The 22,487-nt window shown below is 39.1% G+C and overlaps 1 protein-coding gene and 1 pseudogene across 4 annotated transcripts in view; both read left to right on the forward strand.

The window, feature by feature from the left end:
• The window catches only part of LOC126934259 (uncharacterized), a 1,193,286-nt pseudogene that overhangs the window by 426,783 nt on the left and 744,016 nt on the right, over positions 1 to 22,487 (forward strand). The gene's annotated exons all lie outside the window — the stretch shown is intronic.
• Positions 20,933 to 22,487, forward strand: part of FSHR (follicle stimulating hormone receptor) — a 192,400-nt gene continuing 190,845 nt past the window's right edge. For 2 of the 3 annotated variants that reach the window (XM_050754869.1, XM_050754871.1), the window contains exon 1: positions 20,960 to 21,194. In XM_050754869.1, the coding sequence (XP_050610826.1) occupies positions 21,043 to 21,194 (152 nt within the window). In that variant the 5' untranslated portion in view covers positions 20,960 to 21,042. Of the gene's footprint in view, positions 21,195 to 22,487 lie in introns of all 3 variants that reach the window. The other variant, XM_050754868.1, reaches the window with a different exon arrangement.

Genomic DNA, 22,487 nt, shown 5'->3' on the forward strand with positions numbered 1-22,487 from the left:
GGAATCAGAAACTTTTGACACCGACTTCCTCAGTTCTGGAGAAATCAACAGGATTACACAGAAATCATGGAACTGCCAACGATTGTTCCCAGAGAAAACTGTGATTCCCCCACAAATGTGAATGCAGATGGTGTAGACTGAGGTTTGCATTTATTAGTTGGGTAAATTTGATCCATCCATGGTAAGCCGGGATGTGCCCTTAAAGATTTTGATAACTGTTCTGACAAGCAAGTTTAATAATTAATGCTCCTTACATGGCATTATTTAAATAAGAATACTGCAGACTTGGGAAAATACATTGTTGACTACTGCCACTGACTTTTCTAGAGTTCCCTTGAAACAAATGGAAGTTCATATTGAAGAGGAAATAAAACCTTCTCAGGCTCACGGATTAGTGTCTGTGGGTCGCAGAAGCGGCCACTGCTGTGACAATGTACATTATACTTGGGGTGGTGCTTCTATTACTTCATCAGCAATCCATAAATGAATCTGGTCTTAGCTGTACTTTTGAAGAGGAGACTGCTCACCAGCAACTGGGAGAAATGAATTATAAGATAACGTGATAATGTGGCATTGGGGGAAAACAATGGTTTAGAGCTGAGTTGGTAGACAGGATAACAAGTGACTACCAAGATTAGTCTGAAGAACCTCTAAGCCTTCCTTGGGGAGCCCCTCTGGAAAAGAAAACTAGGAGAAAGATGGATTTTCAAAAAAAATTATGCATGAAACATTTAGTACCCCTTTTAGGAACAAAATAAGGGGGCTTTTCCAGTTACATTTACCATTTATATGATAAATGTGCCAGACACATGCTTGGAATTAGAGATACAAAGGTCAATAAAACATGGCCCCTTCGCCCAAAGCAGTTAAAGTCTACTGGGTGGCCATTTGTGGGTGAATGCTGTGAGTGTGTGGTGGGGAGGTGCTAGGCAGGTTGGGAAGGTTGCATTTTAACAGCAGGATGTCAAAGTGTGAGTAGCCATTTCCAGGTTCATAATCTGTCTGTAGAAGAGGAAAGTTTTTGGTGCCTCAAATTGCTCCTTCTCTGGAACAAGCTACTGGTTAACCTAGAGCAACTGGGTTAACACACAAGGACATAGCAAAAGCCACTCTTCAGTCACAGGCTCTGTGGGAGGAAGAGATTGCTCCATGGAAACTATAGCTTTTCCCACTCTTTACAAACTAAATAGATAGATTTTTAGAAACGAAAAAGACGAAATTAACATTTGTTAAAAATATCAGGAGAACGCAAATCATAAAGTGAATTTCTGTGAACTGAATAATTAACTTCATCTACTAGTAATGAAGAGAAAGTTTATCCTCTGGTTTAAGCCTCTGTGGTCTTTCCCATTGACATGGTGAAGTTTCTTCTTCAGGGTCACCTGGGTTGAGGGCAAGTGCCTATGAGTCCTACAGCAGAGAGCAATGGAGAATCACCCCACGTGTGGCCTCATGAAAAATGATGATGGCTCACTCAGAAAATCAAAACACACTATTTCTGTCTAAAGAGGTCGAGACAAAGCAAACTTCAGATTTAGGAAAAGCCATCTCTTTTCCCACTTCTCTCCATCATCATTCAATTTATTGACAAGCTATTAAAACGTTTTAAATGGCTGGCCACATATACAAGTCAGAATTGAGTTCTTTTGGGGGCAATAGGTCAGAGGAAAAGGAGGCTTCTAGACCTTGATCAGCCTCTTTGGACTTGTGATTGAGAAAAGTTAGCTGTTTGCCAGAGCTAAGGGTGTTTCGTTCCCTTAACTGCAGAGATTCGCTGTATTTACAATGCAATTTCCTCAAGAGTTTCCATGTCCAGAAGGCTAGTGAAAGAAAAATAAAACAAATACAACAGGAACTACTTCACCTATGGTCACCAATGTTACCTACATGGTTGAAAAAGAATGGGCAGTTCTTTAACCTCCTAATTTCCTTATACTATTGACCACTTTCCTCTGTTAAAGTTCTCCCCTCCCTTTGTTCCCACTCTTTTCTGATTCTCCGTCAACTTCTCTGACCTCTCCTTCTCAGCATCTTGCACAGATTTCATGCTTCAGCCCATCATAGGGTAACATTCCCTCTTTCTCTTCTGTCCCTCTTCCTCTGTGTCAGTGAGATTTGCATTTTGTTTTAATTTGGACTGATGTAACAGGCTTCTTCTTGGCCCCCTGATTTTAATTTTGCTTATCTACCATTCAGCCTCTATATAACTGCCAGAGAAATTTTCCAAAGTACACCTCATCAGTCTCTTCCTTACTTCAAGGTCCCCCATTGTCCATAAAACCACTTCAAGGTCACCCATTGTCCATAAAGCAGACTCCTTGGTCAGGTATAAAATAATTTTATGATCTGCCTCCTGTATAACCTCTCCAAACTTAACTCTCACCACACCTCTCCACATATGTCTCGTGATCTGGTCATATAGAATTATTTGCAGCTCCACAAGATTGGATTAATGTATTAATCCATTTTCACACTGCTGATAAAGACATACCCAGGACTGGGCAATTTACAAAAGAAAGAGGTTTCATTGGACTTACAGTTCCACACGGCTGGAGAGGCCTCACAATCATAGTGGAAGGTAAGGAGGAACAAGTGCCGTCTTACATGGATGGTGGCAGGCAAAGAAAGAGCTTGTGCAGGGCAAGTCCCGTTCTTTAAAACCATCAGATCTCATGAGACCCATTCACTATCATGAAAACAGCATGGGAAAGACCCACCCCATAATTCAATCATCTCCCACCGGGTACCTCCCACAAGACATGGGAATTATGGGAGCTGCAAGATGAGATTTGGGTGGGAACACAGAGCCAAACCATATCATTCTGCCCCGGCCCCTCCCAAATCTCATGTCTTCACATTTCAAAACCAATCATGCCTCCCCAATTGTCCCCCAAAGTCATTAACTCAAAAGTCCACAGTCCAAACTCTCATCCAAGACAATGCAAGTTCTTTCTGCCTAGGAGCCTATAAAATCAAAAGCAAGTTAATTACTTCCTAGATACAATGGGGGTACAGCCATTGGGTAAATACAGCCATTCCAAATGGGAGATATTGGCCAAAACAAAGGGGCTACAGGCCCTATGCAAGTCCGAAATCCAGCAGGGCCGTCAAATCTTAAAGCTCCAAAATGATCTCCTTTGACTCAATGTCTCACATCCAGGTCACATTGATGCAAAAGGTAGGTTCCCATAATTTTGGGCAGCTCCACCTCTGTGGCTTTACAGGTTACAGCCTCCCTCCCAGCTGCCTTCATGGGCTGGCGTTGGGTGTCTGTGGCTTTTCCAGGTGCACGATGCAAGCTGTCAATGGATCTACCATTCTGGGGTCTGGAGGACAGTGGCCCTCTTCTCACAGCTCCACTAAGTGGTGCCCTAGTAGGCACTCTGTGTGGGGATTCCGACACCACATTTCTTCTGAAATCTAAGCAGAAGTTCCAAAACCTCAATTCTTCACTTTTGTGGGCTCACAGGCTTAACACAACCTGGAAGCTGCCAAGGCTTGAGGCTCGCACCCTCTAAAGTCACAGCCTGAGCTCTACCTTGGCCCCTTTCAGCCATGGCTGGAGTGACTGAGATGCGGGGCACCAAGTCCCTAGGCTGCACACATCACAGGGACCCTGGGCTAGCCCTTGAAACTACTTTTTCCTCTTAAACCTCTGCGGCTGCCACAAAGGTCTCTGACATGCCCTGGAGACATGCCCATTGTCTTGGTGATTAATATTCAGCTCCTTGTTACTTATGCAAATTTTTGCAGCCAGCTTGAATTTCTCCTCAGAAAATGGGATTTTCTTTTATATTGCATTGTCAGGCTACAAATTTTCCAAACACTTATGCTCCATTTCTCTTTTAAAACTGAATGCCTTTAACAACACCCAAGTCAACTCTTGAATGCTTTGCTGCTTAGAAATTTCTTCCACCAGATACCCTAAGCTATCTCTCTCAAGTTCAAAGTTTCACAAATCTCTAGGAAAGAGACAAAATGCTGCCAGACTCTTTGCTGAAACATAACAAGAGTCACCTGTGCTCCAGTTCCCAAAAAGTTCCTCATCTCCATCTGACGCCACCTCAGCCTAGACCTTATAGTTTATATCACTATCAGCATTTTTGTCAAAGCCATTCAATGAGTCTCTAGGAAGTTTTCCACATTTTCCTGTCTTCTTCCAAGCCCTCCAAACTGTTCCAACCTCTGCCTGTTACCCAGTTCCAAAGTCGCTTCCACATTTTCAGGTATCTTTTCAGCATGCCGTACTCTACTGGTACCAATTTACTGTATTAGTCCATTTTCACACTGCTCATCAAGACACACCAGAGACTGGGAGATTTACAAAAGAACTTACAGTTCCACATAGCTGGGGAGGCCTCATAATCATAGTGGAAGGCAAGGAGGAGCAAATGACATTTAACATGGATAGCAGTAGGCAGAGAGAGAGCTTGTGCAGGGCAACTCGCATTTTTTAAAACCATCAGATATCGTAAGACCCATTCGCTATCATAAGAACAGCGTAGGAAAGACTCACCCCCATAATTCAATAATCTCATACCAGGTCCCTTCCATAACACATGGGAATTATGGGAGCTACAAGATGAGATTTGTGTGGGGACACAGAGCCAAATCATATCACATACCATCTCTCTGGAATGCCCTTACTAGCTTTGCCAGACCTGCCTCACCTAGTCCTAGAAGCCTTCCCTGATCAGACTTGTGGCACCACCCAATATGGGTGAGATGTCATTCCTTTCTGACCTTCCTTAATGCCCACTACTTGTCTTCATTATAACATCCTCTTGTAAGGGTTTGTATAGGATTCAGACAGAAAATTATATTCACTATAAGTATTACGGGAATAAAAAATGTATTGTAGATGTTAGCCCTTACACAAATATGGGAGGAGCTGAGCAAGAGAAAATTAGGAAGGGAGAGTTGGATGGTCAAAAAAAATTGGTCACTAACCAGATGCCCTGAAGCAAAGGTGTGGGTCAACCAGCAGGAGCTTGAAATGAAATGGAAAAAGCCACCAAAGTGAAACCACAAAAGGAGAGCTCATGAAGTCTATAAAAATTGTTTTTCCTGGGAAGAGTTGCCTGTGCAGAAGATGCAGTTTTGGTGTGTCCCCAGCCAAGAACCTGGTGGTAGGCCTGGGGCCACTGTTTGAAGACAAATTGGAGGGGAAGAGGAGGTGCACCTCTGCATCTATCTATCACCATAGCCGATGGTGACAGCCTTCTGAGAGTAATGAATTCTACTTCATTTCTATAAGCAAATCTCAAGCAAGCTCTTTCAAAAAAACAGTCAGAGAAAGTTATTGTCCTGGGAAATAAAATTTCCAGCTTTGGCCAAGTTCACCTAACAGAATCCAGCACACCCTCACTGTCTGTACTCTAGACTATGAGATAAGAAGACAGGGAGTATGTTCCATCCATTTTAAATTACTCAGCATCAAGCAGAGTGCCTAAGACGTAGCAGAGACTCAATAGAGATATGGACAATGAATGAAGAGCACTAAAATGGCAGATATGGCCTTTGTGTTTTCAATTATTCTCAAAGCGTATGGTGGAAATGGTGCTACACATTCTTGGGACGAAAATCTTTCATGTGTCAAGCAAGACTGGACTCCAGTGACTAAATGATTGTAAACGAATTTCACTGTGAAAATAAATGTAATTATATACATCAACACACTTACTTGAAATTTCAAAAAGTAAGACAATGTTAACTAAAATCAAGTTTGCCTTTTTCCTTTAATGTTATCCACATCTTCAGTTTTATTGTGTTTTGTTTTGGCTTTAAGGTGATCATTCGTTTTTGGTTTTCTGTCTGTTGCTGCTGTTGTTTTTAGGATGCTGACAGTAATGTATAATGAAGGACCATATTATGTCAACAGATTTATACTGAGGTTAATTGTTCTTACCAGAAAATCAATTTGTTTGAAAGTACATCTGTTTTCTGTTTTAAGTCTACTCCAAGAATGCCAAAGTTCATACTCATCTGCCTTTACCTCAGAAATAAAAGCAAGTCTCCAGCAACAAAAACAGAAGGGTAAATTCAGAGTTATTAAGAGTCCTCGGCTGGGCACGGTGGCTCACGCCTGTAATCCCAGCACTTTGGGAGGCCGAGGCAGGCAGATCACAAGGTCAGGAGATCGAGACCATCCTGGCTAACACAGTGAAACCCCATCTCTGATAAAAATACAAAAAATTAGCCAGGCATGGTGGTGGGTGCCTATAGTCCCAGCTACTCTGGAGGCTGAGGCAGCAGAATGGCATTGAACCTGGGAGGCAGAACTTGCAGTGAGCCAAGATTGCACCACTGCACTCCAGCCTGGGTGACAGAGCGAGACTCCATCTCAAAAAAAAAAAAAAAAAAAAGAAAAGAAAAGAAAAGAAAAAGAGTCCTCAACCAGGTGCGGTGGCTCACTCTTAGCACTTTGGGAGGCCAAGGTGGGAGAATCATTTGAGGCCAGGAGTTCAAGACCAGCCTGGGCAACACAGCAAGACCTCATCTCTACTAAACATTTAAAAACTAGCTGGGTATGGTGGCATATGCCTGTAGTCCTAGCTACTTGGGAGGCTAAGGCAGGAAGATCACTTAGGCCTGTGAGGTGGAGGTTGCAGTGAGCTATGATCACACCACTGCACTTCAGCCTCCCAGCCTGGGCAATAAGAGTGAGACTCCATCTCAAAAAAAAAAAAAAAAAAAAAAAAAAAAAAAAAAAAAAAAAAAAAAAAAAAATCTTCACATACAATTTTGTGACTTCATTTTACTTCTACTTATCCTGAAGTTCAAAATTGTAAATTATCTTTCTGATAAAAACCAAGGAAATACTTATGGAAAATGGAATATTTTGGGAGAAAAGAGTCACTACAGGTTTTATTTGGTCCGTACAAAGACTTTAGTACACTATTTTTCTCTGTGTATCCTCTCCCTGTCTTCCTTGTCAGCTAATATTTGTAATAACATCATCAGAGTAACTTCTTTATTCAATACTTTGCTTCTAGTTTAATAAAGTATTTTTTAAAGCTTTGAAATAAAATTAGTATTTCCAGATTTGCAGTTGACTTTTATCATCAAAAATCTACGTCTATAAACCCTTAAAATAATTAACTCTTCCCTTCTGTCAGCTGCTCTGGGGCGGTTTCATCCCCACATTCTGAGAATGAAGGGCCTGGCATGATGCCAAGGGGAAACATGAAGCCACAGAATAAAAATGGCTCATCTTTTCATCTCTGCACATATATGTGACTAAAAATATTTTGAGAAATTTGATAGTAAAATAAACATGACTCTACTGTAAAAGAGAATGTAAAATTTGCATACATTTATAATATAAAATAAGAGACACTAAAGAAATGTTGACCTTATTGAGGCTCTCTTTGGAAAACTCCACCCTCATTGGGGTAGTCTGATGAAAACTGTTGACGACCATCTCATCTCAGAGTAAGCGCTATTTGCAGCATTAGTAATGAAAAACACCTTGGGTTTAGATCAGTGGAATTTGTTTTCATTCCCAGAGAGATTTAGGACTGGAAGTTACTATCTAAATTGACACTGTCAAGTTATTCCAAGAAGCATTTTTATGTCTTTTTTTATTACCAGACATAATACAAGACAACGTGTCATTTGATCAATGATGCTGTCATAAACCAACACCCATTTGTCAACCTGAAAAGAACAAATGACAAGAGGGTCAGGGATTGAAAAGAGAAGTGTTGTGTTAGAAGGCCACTGTCACATTGGAAGATGTTCCTGTATCATGTTGCTTTAAAATCACCTAGACTGTCCTCTCTCCTTCCCTTCCTCCTCCCATCCTCCCATTCTTCCCTCCCCATGCCTCACCTCCTTTCTTTCTTTTGGAGCCCAGCTTGTCAGTTTGTGATTTTTTTCAGATTCTTGCCAGAATTTCTATGTGGGTAAACCTCAGTATTTGTGGTCGCAGTCCAATTTGTAAACTTTAAGCAGAAAAGAGGTAAAAGCCCTTCAAGTATTAGAAGTTATTTAAATCCTGTAAGTTAGAACAGTGCAAATTCACTAACTTTGGCAGTAAGCAAGAGGTTTCCACAAAACAATGTCACCCTGACACAGTAAATCAGGGCTGCCTTGGCTTAGTAAGGGGTGGGTGAAGGTTGAGGACTAAGCTGCCCAAATTTGTGCTCTAACATCAGGCAGCAGATAACTACTACTACTGTCAATGGAGTTCACTTCTATTTGGCTGCTTGATGCCCTAAAGACATTTTTGTCTGAATAATGTGGGTCTCATTTCCATGTTAACTATATTCTTTGATCCCATATTGGTAGAATGATTTTAAGTCCTGGATGCCTGGGATAGTCCTGGCAGTAATTACTAATAGAGTCTCCTTTCACTCTCAAAATTGTTCTGGTTTACAAGGTAAGCTAAATCATTTCTTTAGAAACCTCACTCTAAAAACTAGCATTAAAACTGAGCTATTTCCCATTATTTCAGAGCCACAGAAATAAAAATATAGAATTAATGCAGGTAATTTAGCCACAATGAGGTGGAAATGATTCAGCAGGACCATCTGGCAGAAACAAAAGAGGGACCATAGTCTTCCTGGGCCACCAAGGCAACCGAGGGAGGGACTCTTCTCCCCAGGAAGGGTGGCTGTGCAGTCCTGCAGAAGTCAGTGTCAGCCTGACAGTCAATCAGCCTCAGCCTGCTGCTTCTCAGTCCCTCGGTCCAACTGCCTGCTGCTCTGGCTTTCTAGGACAGAGCTGCCCCCAAGGAGTGGGTGCTGGCTTGAAAACCATCACACTTGTGTTTGAAGCCTGGGCTTATCACTTACCAGCTGTGTGACCTAGGGCACATTCACTTCACCTCTCTAAGCCTCACCCTTTCCATCCACAAAATGAGAATAATCAGAGCTGCCTTGTAGGGCTGGTATGAGGATCAGAGATTATGTAAGGTATGTAGCCTGATGTCTAGCACAAAATTAGCACAAAATAAGTAGAAGCTGTTTCGTAGCCTAAATCTGAATTCTGAAGAATTTAGGTATGTGACTCTCCATATCTTATAAATGGGCTCCTCTTTTTATACGCATTGATCTCATCTCTCCTGTGTCAGTAAACTCCTTGAGGACAAAGTCTCCATTTTATACCTCAGTTTTGCCTGCAACCCTTCAATACATTTCTGATCAATTAATCGGTTGCCTCCCAAGCTCAGGGAACACTCCCAGCCAGAGCCTGCCAGCTCTCTTTCCCCATTCCCAGCAGGAGCCAAGATTTCACACCACCAGGGTTGCCTGAGGTACCCACAGGGAAGGGGAGATTATGAGGAAAGGCTAAAGGCCCCGTGTGGAACCAAAATAAATTATTCTTTGAAAGCAGTGAAATTTCACCGCTTCGCTCTTTTTTTTAACCATGTTCATAAATAATGGAAACACAGTATTATTTTTCTTCATTCCAAAGTATAAAAATAGAAAATAGGCCTTGGATTTTCAGCTTGCAGTGCTGTGTTGCTGAAAACTGACACTCCCGCTTTCACAAACAATGACCCTACCCTGAGATGCTGTTATGTGTTGAATATGTGTATATGCTGCATATATATACATATTTAAAATATTTTGTTTAACTAGGAGTTTGATTGAGAGGTTTAAGTGAGTGCAAGAACCAGATCAACTAGAAAATTGCCAAATCTATTTATCTTCACTGCCAGCTCAGCTTAAAATCAGTGTTTTCTCAAGCACTACAGCATACATAGTTAGCTACTAAGTATGGTGCTACACTTTAATTTGATTATATGCCTGTGAAATAAAGAATGTTGTGGTATTCAGTCATGTTATCATGGCTAAATGTTTGAGTTTTCCAAGGGAAGGGGCATTATCCTGGACTGACACACATCAACTCCTAGGGCCAGTCTTCTTTTGCAGCTATTGGGTATAGATCTGTATTAATACTGGTCTTACTATAAGTATTCCTGAGAACATTTATGTGCCCTGAGATTTTTAGAACACTTTCCCTGGTCAAATCAGGAACTACTGCTCCCCATCTTCCCACTGGCTCCTTACGTCAAAACATAAGACATATGACTTCCATATTAGTGTACCCCAATTCCCAAACATGCCCCCCTTCAATTTCTGCTTACTCTGAAATCTAGACATGTGGGAATAAACACAGTGACCTATAGATCATTTGCTACAAACAAAATGTGATGCAGATTTACTACATTTTATTTTTAAAAGAGACCAAGACTTCTCTCTACAAGAAATTAAACTAATCTGAGAATTTCAGAATCCACTTTGTTCATCTAAAAGCAGCACCAAATTCCCCAACAAGCTTACAATTACATTTTTCCCCCACCTGTGATTACTTTTCACAGTAACATTTTTGTTGTGTAAATTGGCCCATACACTTCACTTGTTATCCAAAGTGGTCAAGGGCAAGTCAAAGAAGGTGAATCTTCACTCTGCCTGCAATAGCTCAGCTCTGACCTCCTCAAGTCCTGAGTGGGAGAATGGGTTTCTAAAGGGAAGTGCATATCCTCTGCCCAGTTTTTGATGGGGTTGTGTGTTTTTTTCTTGTAAATTTGTTTGAGTTCTTTGTAGGTGCTGGATATTAGTCCTTTGTCAGATGAGTAGATTGCAAAAATTTTCTCCCATTCTGTAGGTTGCCTGTTCACTATGAACAGACACTTCTCAAAAGAAGACATTTATGCAGCCAACAGACACATGAAAAAATGCTCATTATCACTGGCCATCAGAGAAATGCAAATCAAAACCACAATGAGATACCATCTCACACCAGTTAGAATGGCGATCATTAAAAAGTCAGGAAACGACAGGCGCTGGAGAGAATGTGGAGAAATAGGAACACTTTTACACTGTTGGTGGGACTGTAAACTCTGTAAACTAGTTCAACCATTGTGGAAGACAGCGTGGCAATTCCTCAAGGATCTAGAACCAGAAATACCATTTGACCCAGCCATCCCATTACTGGGTATATACCCAAAGGATTATAAATCATGCTGCTATAAAGACACATGCACACGTATGTTTATTGTGGCACTATTCACAATAGCAAAGACTTGGAACCAACCCAAATGTCCATCAATGATAGACTGGATTAAGAAAATGTGGCACATGTACACCATGGAATACTATGCAGCCATAAAAAAGGATGAGTTTGTGTCCTTTGCAGGGACATGGAGGCAGCTGGAAACCATCATTCTCAGCAAACTATGGCGAGAACAGAAAACCAAACACCGCATGTTCTCACTCATAGGTGGGAACTGAACAATGAGATCACTTGGACACAGGAAGGGGAACATCACACACCGGGGCCTTTCGTGGGGTAGGGGGAGGGATAGCATTATGAGATATACCTAATGTAAATGACGAGTTAATGGGTGCAGCACACCAACATGGCACATGTATACATACGTAACAAACCGCACGTTGTGCCCATGTACCCTAGAACATAAAGTATAATAAAAAAAAAATCAGTTTTTCTTTTCCTCTATTATTTGTTTCTCTGGGACTTCACTCTTTACTCAATTAAAATGGTAATAAAATAAAGACAGAATAAAATAAAGCAGAAGGGAAGTGCAGGTGAGTGAAGATATGTGTTGCCAATGGCAGAATTGTGGCAGCCAGTTCAGGCAGGGTCAGTGGTGTGGAGGTCCAAATATCCATATGGTCAGGGTTGTCTGCACACCCCTTCACCACGTAAGCAAACTGAAAAATTGCCATTGAAAAGGCCCACTTTTGCACTGATGAGCAGTCTACTTCTCCCTTTCATGACAACAGCTGTGAGGAGAATAATATCATACATTCACACCAGTCTCTCTTACAGTATTTCCACATGCTTCTCTCATTTTGTCTTCGTGAGAACCCTGTAAGTGTTCACACCCCCATTTTGGAGAAGAAGAAATGCACTTCCAGATAATTGCAATGTCCTGAGATTCTACAATAATGACAAAGCTATGACTGGAGCCCAGGTCTCCAACTCCAGCATACTGCTCCTTCCTTTGCTGGTTGTTGACCTCCTCCCAACACTGTGAGTTCTCTGTCAAGTGCCTCTCCTCAGCCTCCACTGCCAGTATCCAATGAGCTTACCCTCCACAGGTCCAGTACTCATCACCAGCACTCATCCTAAGACCCTAAGTGCATGACAGCCAGGTGCAATTGTGCAAGTCGTGCACTGCTCAGTCCAAGAGAGTTCATTAACATTATGGCTTACATGACTGTCCTCTCAGTAAACTAAAGGTGTGTCATGCCCCAACAGGCCAGGTGTGGCTGGTTGTAGAGCTGGTATGCTAGCCTCCTATATAATATCCTGGTACATTTACATAATCCCATCTAATTCTATCTATATGTTCTATCCTTAATTTTTATTATATGGCATAATATAATAATTTATATTATGTGGTATAATTTATTTGGTATAATATATAAATTACATGATAAAGCAATAAAATATGAAAGCTTAATGTGTAAAAGACAAGTGTACTAAGAACAATGTTCTAATATTAATAATAATGTGAATTTAAGGATGCTAACTGGAAATATTTAGTGTTCAAAGATGATCATGTTGTACTAAACATTCACAAGCTATATCTTTACGGTCTCACCATATTACAAAGAATTTTAATTTCTGCCATAAATCTCACAGTATACATTTTAAAGCCTATAATATTATAGTAATCCTACATTAGATTCACAGAAACAATTGAAAATACAGGATAATAATGTATTAAATAGAAAAGGAACTTGTTTTTAAAAATAAATATAAACCTACCAAATAAGAATTTCTGAATGGCAAATAAATGTCTTTGGTCCCTTCATAATGTTATAATTTTAAAAAGACCAACCTACATTATTTTCCCTCTTGGGACATCAACATGCTTAGTTAGTAATTGAACAAATTTCTAAAAGCTGAAAACGAGTCTTCAACATTACTGTTGTCAGTCTCTCTATTGGTTGGCCTAACTTGTACTTTGAAAAACAATAATAAAGAAAGCAAAGATTACCTAGCATGGACAAGGATGCCCTCTAAGAGCTTGGGTACCTGTGGTAAATTGTTGGCAGAAGTGGCTGTCGTTATTTCTACCTTTGTTTGCACACCACTTTGCAATGTGACATTGTGTTTCTCTCCTCAAGAGGTGGCGTCAACAGAATCTGGTTGACTCCTTGAATCTGGTCTGGGTTTTGTGACTTGGTATGACCAATAGATCACAGCAAAAGTTATGCATGGTATGGCAGTTCTGAGCCTCTGGAAATGCCATCAGATGAATACCACCAAGGCAGTCTGCGGGGGAATGTGAAGCATAGCTAAGTTATCCTGGGCAAAGTCATCTGGCACCAGCCAGATCCCAACTGACTCAATAGCTGACCCCAGCCAAGTCTAAAAATGCTCAACTGAACCCAGACCAAACTGCTGGCCCCCAGAATCACAAATGAAATGAATATTGGTTGTTTTCAGACATGATGATTTGGTGGTGTTTGTTAAGTATCAAACTCTAACTGTTTCAATACATAAGAAAATGTTCTTTAGATTAAGTTTCCTTTTGACAGAAAAGTCTTTAGTACAAATGTTTCTACCTCAATTCGTTCTACACTCCTACTTGTAGGACTTTATTTTTTATATAGCAACTTTCACCACTGTTAGAATGGCTTTCTTTCCAGCCAAATAGATACACAGGTGTTTTCCCATTGACCCCAGAGACCTTATCTTCATATGACTACCCTTAAAAGAAAAAAAATGACCCGGAAATTAATTTCACAGATTTGTTTCTAAACCAGTTCAATTGTCTAACTGGTGACAGATCTTCCCTGATGAAGAATTATATACAGTTCTATGAAACCATGAAAGTCCAAGAAATAAAATCTGCCTGAAAGATCTATTTAGTCCTCCAGCCCTGTGGTGCAAAAACGAGCTACTGCCTCATTGTTGAGATTCGAGATCTTTGAGATTTAGGAAACTTTAAGTTATATAATCATGTAGCTAAAATGGACCTCGACTTTCCAATACAATTCCTAACAGATAGATTCCTAAGATGTCAATCATAATCATAACCATCATAATCATCACCACCTAATGTTTGCATAGTTCTTAATCCCTATGGAAGTCTGAGCAACCTGAAGGCAGTGCCAAATGCAAGGTGTCCTCTGAGATAAGGAATCACTAGAAAATAACCTCAAAAGGAAGTTCTTCATAAAGTAGAAAAATTGTGAGGACACACAAGGAGTGCTAGTGATAAGTTTAAAAGAATAAAGGTAGTCAGGTGGGAGATTTACAGAGGTAGAAAAAAGATCTATATTCCACATAATTTTTAAGGTTGAACACTTAGTAATAAGGCATTTCATTCCAGTTTATCACCACCAATCTCCTGCTAAGATGTTAAAGCCTTGTTTTCTATACATGATTCCCTTTTATATCAGAGAGGAGGTTTTTTTTTTCTTTCCCCCCCTTCTACATCTAATACTGTAGCCAAATGCAACTTCAGATAGCTGCTTCAGAGGGCAGGCCATATACATTCACGCCCTAAAACACTTTCTGTCTGGCCAGACTCTCATAAAGCTCATACAACTTAAGATGGAGTTAAACAACCCAGAACAACATTGTAAGTTCTAGCCATGTTAAAGCAACTGAGGTTGGACGTTATTCTAGAATGAAAATCTAGACTAAGTGCAGCACATTTAAAACTACGTCAGATAAGGCATGGCTGAAGGAATTGGAGATTGCCTCAACAAGTAAAAAAGATGATTCAAAAAGTACAAAATAGCTGGTGATGTGCTGGAGCCAGCTCCTACCAGCTCACAAGAACAGATTGCTAAATGGGAATTTTGCAAGCTGGTTGGCATCACCTGGGTAACTTGATATAAGCTGCAGAGGGAGAGGTTACACCACGGAAATTAACAAATGCTACAAATCAGTTTTTTCTGGAGAGCTGGTTGTTGAACATTTACTAGCATATCTGTGAGGTTAGTTGTCTTTAATTATTGGGGGCTTTTTTTGAAATGAGATTATATTTGGTTATACACAATGCTTCTCAAGGCTTTGCAGTACAGTATCTGCAAAGGCAAATGAAAATAAACTCCTAGGAGTTCCAGTGACATGGTTCAAAGTGTCAAGGAATCTAAACCAATATTGAATCTATAAAATAATGAGGGTTTATAATAACGGTAAAACTAAGATCCTAGACAACAATAAATGCATGTTACCTAATCAGCAAATAGCCTTAAAAACATAAAGTTTATGCATTTATTAGAAGGGGAGTTAGAATACTGATAAAATTAAACTGTATTAAGTAAAAGGTATAAGTATACGGTAAAAGCATAAAGTCAAAGATAAAAATTTGAGAGTAACCATAAACATTTATAAAGAAATTATAAAACTTGCAAAACAGTAAATGGAACAAAATAAAACAAGAAAACAAAAAGCAATTTAAAAAAACAGCACACAAAATCTCAGGAAATAAAACAAACAGCATAAAACGAAAACAAAGCATGTAAAACTAGAACAAATAGAAAGCATGTTGCATAGCAGAAAAACAAACATTTATATAGATCAGTATTATATAGAGCAATAAAATGTAAATGACTAAGCTCACCTGTTAAAAGAATGAGATTGTAGAAATGGATTAAAACACAAAATTCAGTTAAAATGCCTAGAACATAAAGACACAGAAAGGTTGAAAGTACAAAGGTAGAAAAAGCTGATATATCTATATTAATATCACATAAAATAGACTTCAAGATAAAAGGCAGTATTATGAGTAAAGTAAGATGTGACAAAAGATAGAAGGTTTAATTCACCAGGTATACCATTCTAAATGTTCATGGCCCAAAGAAAACAGCCTTGAAATACATAAAGAAAAACTAACAGAATTATAGAGACTTGTATCATCCTGATCATGTGAAATTTCAACAGAAATACTTCAATTAGTTTAAGTAAAACTTAAAATGTTAGTAAATATATAGATTTTAGGAAAATAAGCTGAATGTATGGGGCAAAAATAGAACCTGGAAACAAGTAAACAGAGAATGTTGATTCTTCTCAAACTCACATTAAGTATTTGTAAAAATTAACTTGTGTCCTAAACCATAAAACAATCTCAACATGTATGGAGGAAAAATAGAATCAACACAGACCACATTCTCCTACCATTATGCAATTAAGGTGGAGGTAAATAATAAAAAACATAAATTTAAATATTTCTGAAGTTTGTAAATTTCAAAAACACATCTCTCAATTATCTATGTGCCAAAGAAGAAATTGTAATGGGAAATTGAGAAATATTTAAAAATAAATTGTAATGAAAGATCTACCTATCAATACTTGCAGAAGAGGGCCAAGGCAGAAATTATAGAAAAATTTACGGCTTTAGTATATTATTAGAAAGGAAGAAAGGCTGAAAACTAATAATCTGACATATAAATAAAAGGTTTTAGAAAGGGACAACAAAAAAGGAAAAAATAGTCCTGGCGCGGTGGCTCACACCTGTAATCCCAGCACTTTGGGAGGCCGAGGCGGGCAGATCGCGAGGTCAAAAGATCGAGACCACCCTGGCAACACTGTGAAACCCCATCTCTACTAAAAATACAAAAAAATTAGCGGGGCGTGGTGGTGGGCGCCTCTAGTCCCAGCTTCTAGGGAGGCTGAGGCAGGAGAATGGTGTGAACCTGGGAAGCAGCGGAGTTTGCAGTGAGCGGAGATCGTGCCACTGTACTCCAGCCTGGGCGACAGAGCGAGACTCTGTCTCAAAAAAAAAAAAAAAAAAGGAAAAAGTAAGAGCAAAAATCGTGGAAACAAAACATAAAGATAGAATTGGATCAGCAAAGGCTAAAGGCAAAAGTTGGTTCTTTGAAAGAACAAGTAAAATAAAGAGAATTTTGGAAAGGTTGATTAATGAAAAGAAACTAAACAGAAATAAACAAGACTAGAAATTGTTTAGAATAGATTTAAAAAGAGAATACTAAAAACCTTTGTGAGACTAAATTCTAAAACTTAAGTAAAATGAAAAATTCCTAGAAAAACTATAATAAATCTAAGAAGAAATAGAAAGCCTGAATCATCTAATGACAATAAAGAAGTTGAATCAGGCCGGGCGCGGTGGCTCAAGCCTGTAATCCCAGCACTTTGGGAGGCCGAGACGGGCGGATCACGAGGTCAGGAGATCGAGACCATCCTGGCTAACACGGTGAAACCCTGTCTCTACTAAAAAAAAAAGTACAAAAAACTAGCCGGGCGAGGTGGCGGGCGCCTGTAGTCCCAGCTACTCAGGAGGCTGAGCCAGGAGAATGGCGTGAACCCGGGAGGCGGAGCTTGCAGTGAGCAGAGATCCGGCCACCGCACTCCAGCCTGGGTGACAGAGCCAGACTCCGTCTCAAAAAAAAAAAAAAAAAAAAAAAAGAAGTTGAATCAGTATGTTTAAAGTTTCATACATACACTAACACACACAAACATGCACACAGACACACACATATACACACAAATATAAACCAAGGCTCAAATGTTTTTTTAGGCAAATACAAGCAGACTTTAAAGGAATATATTAGTTTAATCTGAAACAGTTTTTTCTCTAAGAATAAAATGAGGGGGATTATACCCCAATTCAGACTGTAAGGCAAATGTAACCATGACACCAAACTATACAAGGACAACATGAGAAAGAAAACTCAGAAATTAATAATTATGCACTAAAAATTACTCATAACTAAGTTACAAATAACTTATGAACATAGATGCAAATTTTCTAAATAAAATATTAGGAAATGAGTAGTTTAATACTATAAAATTATTATTGTAGCTCACGGGCAGTGGCTCACACCTGTAATCCCAGAACTTTGGGAGGCCAAGGCAGGTGGATCACCTGAGGTCAGGAGCTCGAGACCAGCCTGGCCAACGTGGTAAAACCCATCTCTATTAAAAATACAAACATTAGCTGAGCATGGTGTTGGGTGCCTGTAATCCCAGCTACTCAGGACGCTGAGGAAGGAGAATCGCTTGAACCCAGGAGGCAGAGGTTGCAGTGAGCCGAGATCACATCACTGCACTCTGGCCTGGGTGACAAGAATGAAACTCCATGTCAAAAAAATAATAATAATAAAGGAAGAGTAGAAGGAGAAAGAGAAGAAAGGGAAGTTGGAGTCGGGGAAGAAAAGGAGGAAGGGAAGAATGAATTGAAAGGAAAGAAACTCTGTACACATACACACATACACATACATAGAATTATTTGGATATGGATAGAATTGTCTGCATAGAAAATGTAATAAGGTAATTTAGATATAAGGTAAATATTCCAAAATTAATTGCATTTTTATAGTACGACCACAAACATAAAATGTCACTTTAAATATTGGTTTCATTTATAACAGCATAAAACAGGATGTTATCAGGAAACACATTTAAGGTATTAGGACATATATGGAAGAAAGTATAAAGTTTTATTTGAAGACACCAAAGAAAGGCTTAAACAACATGGTGCTATACCATATTCATGGATAAGAAGACTCGTTATCTTAAAGGTGATAATTTCCGCCTAAATTAATCTATGTAATCAGTATAATTCCAAACAAATTATACCAGGGTGTTTTCAAGGAGTTTAATAATCTGATTCTAAAATTCAGTCATAGGTCCAAAATAGGCAAGATACTGCTATAAGAAATAAGATAGAAGTATTTTCTTGCTGTATATCAAGACTTACTTTAAAGTTGTAGTAATTAAGGCAGTATAACATTGATGTAATGTAGAAAAAACAACAGTGGAATATAAAAAAGCTTAGACAAAAACCCACGCAAAATAGTTACTTGAGATATGAGAAAGGTAGTTTTACAAGTGAGAGAAGAAAAGAGGGACCATTCAATAAATGGTTTTGGGACAAATGTTTATCCATGTGGATAAAACCATTATGCCATCAGATAAAAAACAAATTGAGTCCTTTACTCACACCATAAATATCCATGCCAAATAGATCAAAGGCTAAAATGTACAGAGCGAAACTAAAAAATTTTAGAGAAAATATAAAATAATATTTTCACCACCTCAGGATTTTAAAACTTACAGGAGAATGAAAACATAAATTATGGTATATTTATGCAATGGAATATCATACAGTATGTATAATATTAATAAACTACAGGTACACATAACAGACACAAAATCAATAAACTACAGATACACATAACAACATGGTTATTTCTTTAAAATGTCTAGTTAGTGTAAAATAGTAAGTAGCAAAATACTACTTAAAGAGTGATAGACTTTGTGTAAAATCTAAAAACAAGCAAGAAATTAAATAATATATTCTTTGGAGATACATGCATTTTGTGATGATTAATTTTACAAGACAAATGAAATAATAACCACAAAATTCAGATTAATGGTCACCTTGGGCATAGCAACACAAGAAGGTAATAAAGGAACATCAACTAAGTAGATGCAACAGCACAGGCTATGTCCTTTATTCTCTAGCCCGCAATTGTTTGTTGCATTATTATGCTTAATAAATTACATTTATGTTACCTGTAAGTTGTGAATATGACATAGCATTTAAAATAAAAATCTCAATCTTAAAAAGATTTGTGCTTATTATACAAAGACTAATTACAGAACTCTCCAAAAGCTAGGAGGGGGATTATGGGGCAGAGGAATTGGGTAAAAGGTTTAATTGGTAGTGGGTTTCTTGTCACTGGAGTTATTCAAGTACAGATGAGAAAATCCTTTTAAATTAATATTATTACTTAAGCATTAGTTGGTTGATTGAATTAACTTCCTTCCACATCTGAAAGACTATAATTCCTTGGATCAGTTGATGAACAAACTAATTTAACTGTTCATGTTAGCCAATTTGTTAAAAATATGAAGTCCATATGAATACGGCCTTTGTCTGCCAATTCCAGAATTAGAATAAACCAGTTGCTCCCAGAAAAATCTGGGGATCAACTTTACTCCCCAAATCACTTGCTTCTGTTTTTTTCTTAATAATTTAATCACTCATTACATGGTTTTCCTTGGTAAAGCAGGCAAGAGGGAAGGAGAGGTGGGATAGGTATGTATTTTTAACATTTTCATGAAGCTCAATTTTACGCAACTAATTATCTAAAGATAGTATTGAAACTAATTTTAGCAGGTAATAAGTTGTGGGCAGGATCTTACAGAATACTCTGCCTTTTAATCTTCATAGATTCTAGAATTGAAAGTACAAAGCCACTTTTCTAAAATTGTTGCCAAACGTTCCTCAGATCCCTCACCATCAAGGAGAGGAATGCCAACAAAAGTGCTGGGCTGTCACCTCAGGGAACATTTAAAACTAAGTTAAAAGCATAGATTAAATAAATTCATTTATGCCAACTGCCAAAAGGCAAGGGCAATCTTCAGAGCCTGGAAATGCCAGAAGGCAGGCAGGATATGCATGAGGGGGTGGACGTGCTGGCATTTACTAAATCTCCACTAGAAATAGCCCATTTCTTAGGTCACTCAGTTCAGTCAATTATTCTTACAGATAACCCTATCAGAAGTACCTCCCACCTACGGAAATCTGCCTAGGGTTTGCTAATGCATCTGCCTGTTTCTGAATAGTGCCATTTTTGGCATAATTACAGCAAAAAAGAGGATCATTGAATGCAACCCAAAAGGGCTGGTTTTCTCTCAGGTGGGCTGGTGGAAGAAATAGATGCTGAAGACTGAAGGTCCTGGCCCTTCACTTATTAGTACCCCTCTTAGTGATGTGTCATATTGTGTGTTGTGTCTTTTTTGGAGAAAGTCAATCATGTTACTCTGTTGAGAAGAGAATGGTGAACAGCAAGGAGACTTTTGCAATGAAATAATGCAAACTATTCTAGACATGCCTAACGGTTCTATTTGCTGTGTTCCTTAGGTCAGGGTGTAAGAAACCCAATCTTGAAGGAAAACAGAGTAGCTTATCTTGCCTGGAAGTAACCAAAAAAAAGCATCCCTTCGTGCGTCACGTGACCCTACCAGTTCTCAAGTCAGATCTCTTCTCATAAGGGCACTCTGTGGAGCTTCTGAGATCTGTGGAGGTTTTTCTCTGCAAATGCAGGAAGAAAGCAGGTGGATGGATGTGTAATTATGGCCCTGCTCCTGGTCTCTTTGCTGGCATTCCTGAGCTTGGGCTCAGGATGTCATCATCGGATCTGTCACTGCTCTAACAGGGTTTTTCTCTGCCAAGAGAGCAAGGTGACAGAGATTCCTTCTGACCTCCCGAGGAATGCGGTTGAACTGTGAGTATCAGAGGGAGCGGGAACAACTGCATGGCTGGCATTTGTGCATTGAGTACTATTATTATTTTTACATTAGGCTGATATCTGTTAGGCTGAAATATTTCTGCCCCTTGACCGAAGTCCTGAATAAAACAACAAACTCCCCAGCCCAACCCTCCTGCCTGTGGCTTTCCAAGAATCTTAGATGAGAGTTTGTATCAGCATTTGTCAGAGAACGGCAGTGTGAGAACCCAAATCCAAAGGCAAAGGGAAAAGTTTTTAGTCTTTTCAATGCATTTGCTCTTGGGTTTCATACTCTCTTTAGTGGAACCAGAAAAGGAAAATGAAGGCAAAGTAGAAACTTAGGAGACCCAGAATTGGAGGCAGAAAGGCGGCTTTGATCTACGCAGAATACACAAGGTATGTCTCCCGAGGACACTGAATCTAAAAGGCCAGAGTCTTTGTGGCTTTGAAGGCACCAGGAAATAATTCCTGAACTGAGATTCTGCTTTTAGGGGTAAAAAGGAGGTGGTAGAGAAGAGAAAGGGCGTGAAGAAAGAAAGAAAGATAGGAAAGACACAGAGAGAGGGAGAAATACAGGATAATATTTTACACAACTGGAAAAAAATGTGATTAATAATTTAGAAATTTACTTAACTATTTTAACAGGAAGTAGACTCCTAGAGTTGGCCAAGAATTTAGACACCATCTCACTCTATCTCTTTCTTTTGCAAATTAGGAATCTGGTGTCTGAAGAGTAAAGAGGATTTTTCAGACTCTCGTGATGAGTTGAGATTTAGCCAAAAGTAGAAATCAGGCCTTTTGACTCACAGTCTACTGTTTTGTTTTGTTTTGTTTTGTTTCCCAACCCCCTGTGTCTGACTCCATTAGAGCAACAGTGAGGCAAGCCTGTTTAATTGTGCAGTTACTGCTTTCTCTGAGAACTAGCAAGTTGGGACTCGGATTTTAGATACCCTCTGTGTTTTTGTTGCAAGAATTTTAAACAGAAGCCTGTTTCAACCTTTGTCACTTAAAGCTATGGATAATTTGCATTTAATTGAAGAAGGTGGTCATCTCTTTAGTTCACCAATTGCCATATTGACACTGAAACATGTTGGTGTTGCATTTCAGATTTTCACTCAGGGACAATGAGTTGCAGACTTGCAGACCTGGTTGATTCTGCTTGCCACATTTCCCTTTAACATCTCAAGTCTTCAGTCCTTATCGAGAGGCAGCTGCAGAGGCAGGGAAAATAACTGGCCAGCTCTGTGTTTTGGCTACACTGTCTCAGATTAGACAGCTACTCCTGATTAT

This window comes from Macaca thibetana, chromosome 13 (genome assembly GCF_024542745.1).
Source record: "Macaca thibetana thibetana isolate TM-01 chromosome 13, ASM2454274v1, whole genome shotgun sequence".
In the NCBI taxonomy this organism is placed as follows: domain Eukaryota; kingdom Metazoa; phylum Chordata; class Mammalia; order Primates; family Cercopithecidae; genus Macaca; species Macaca thibetana.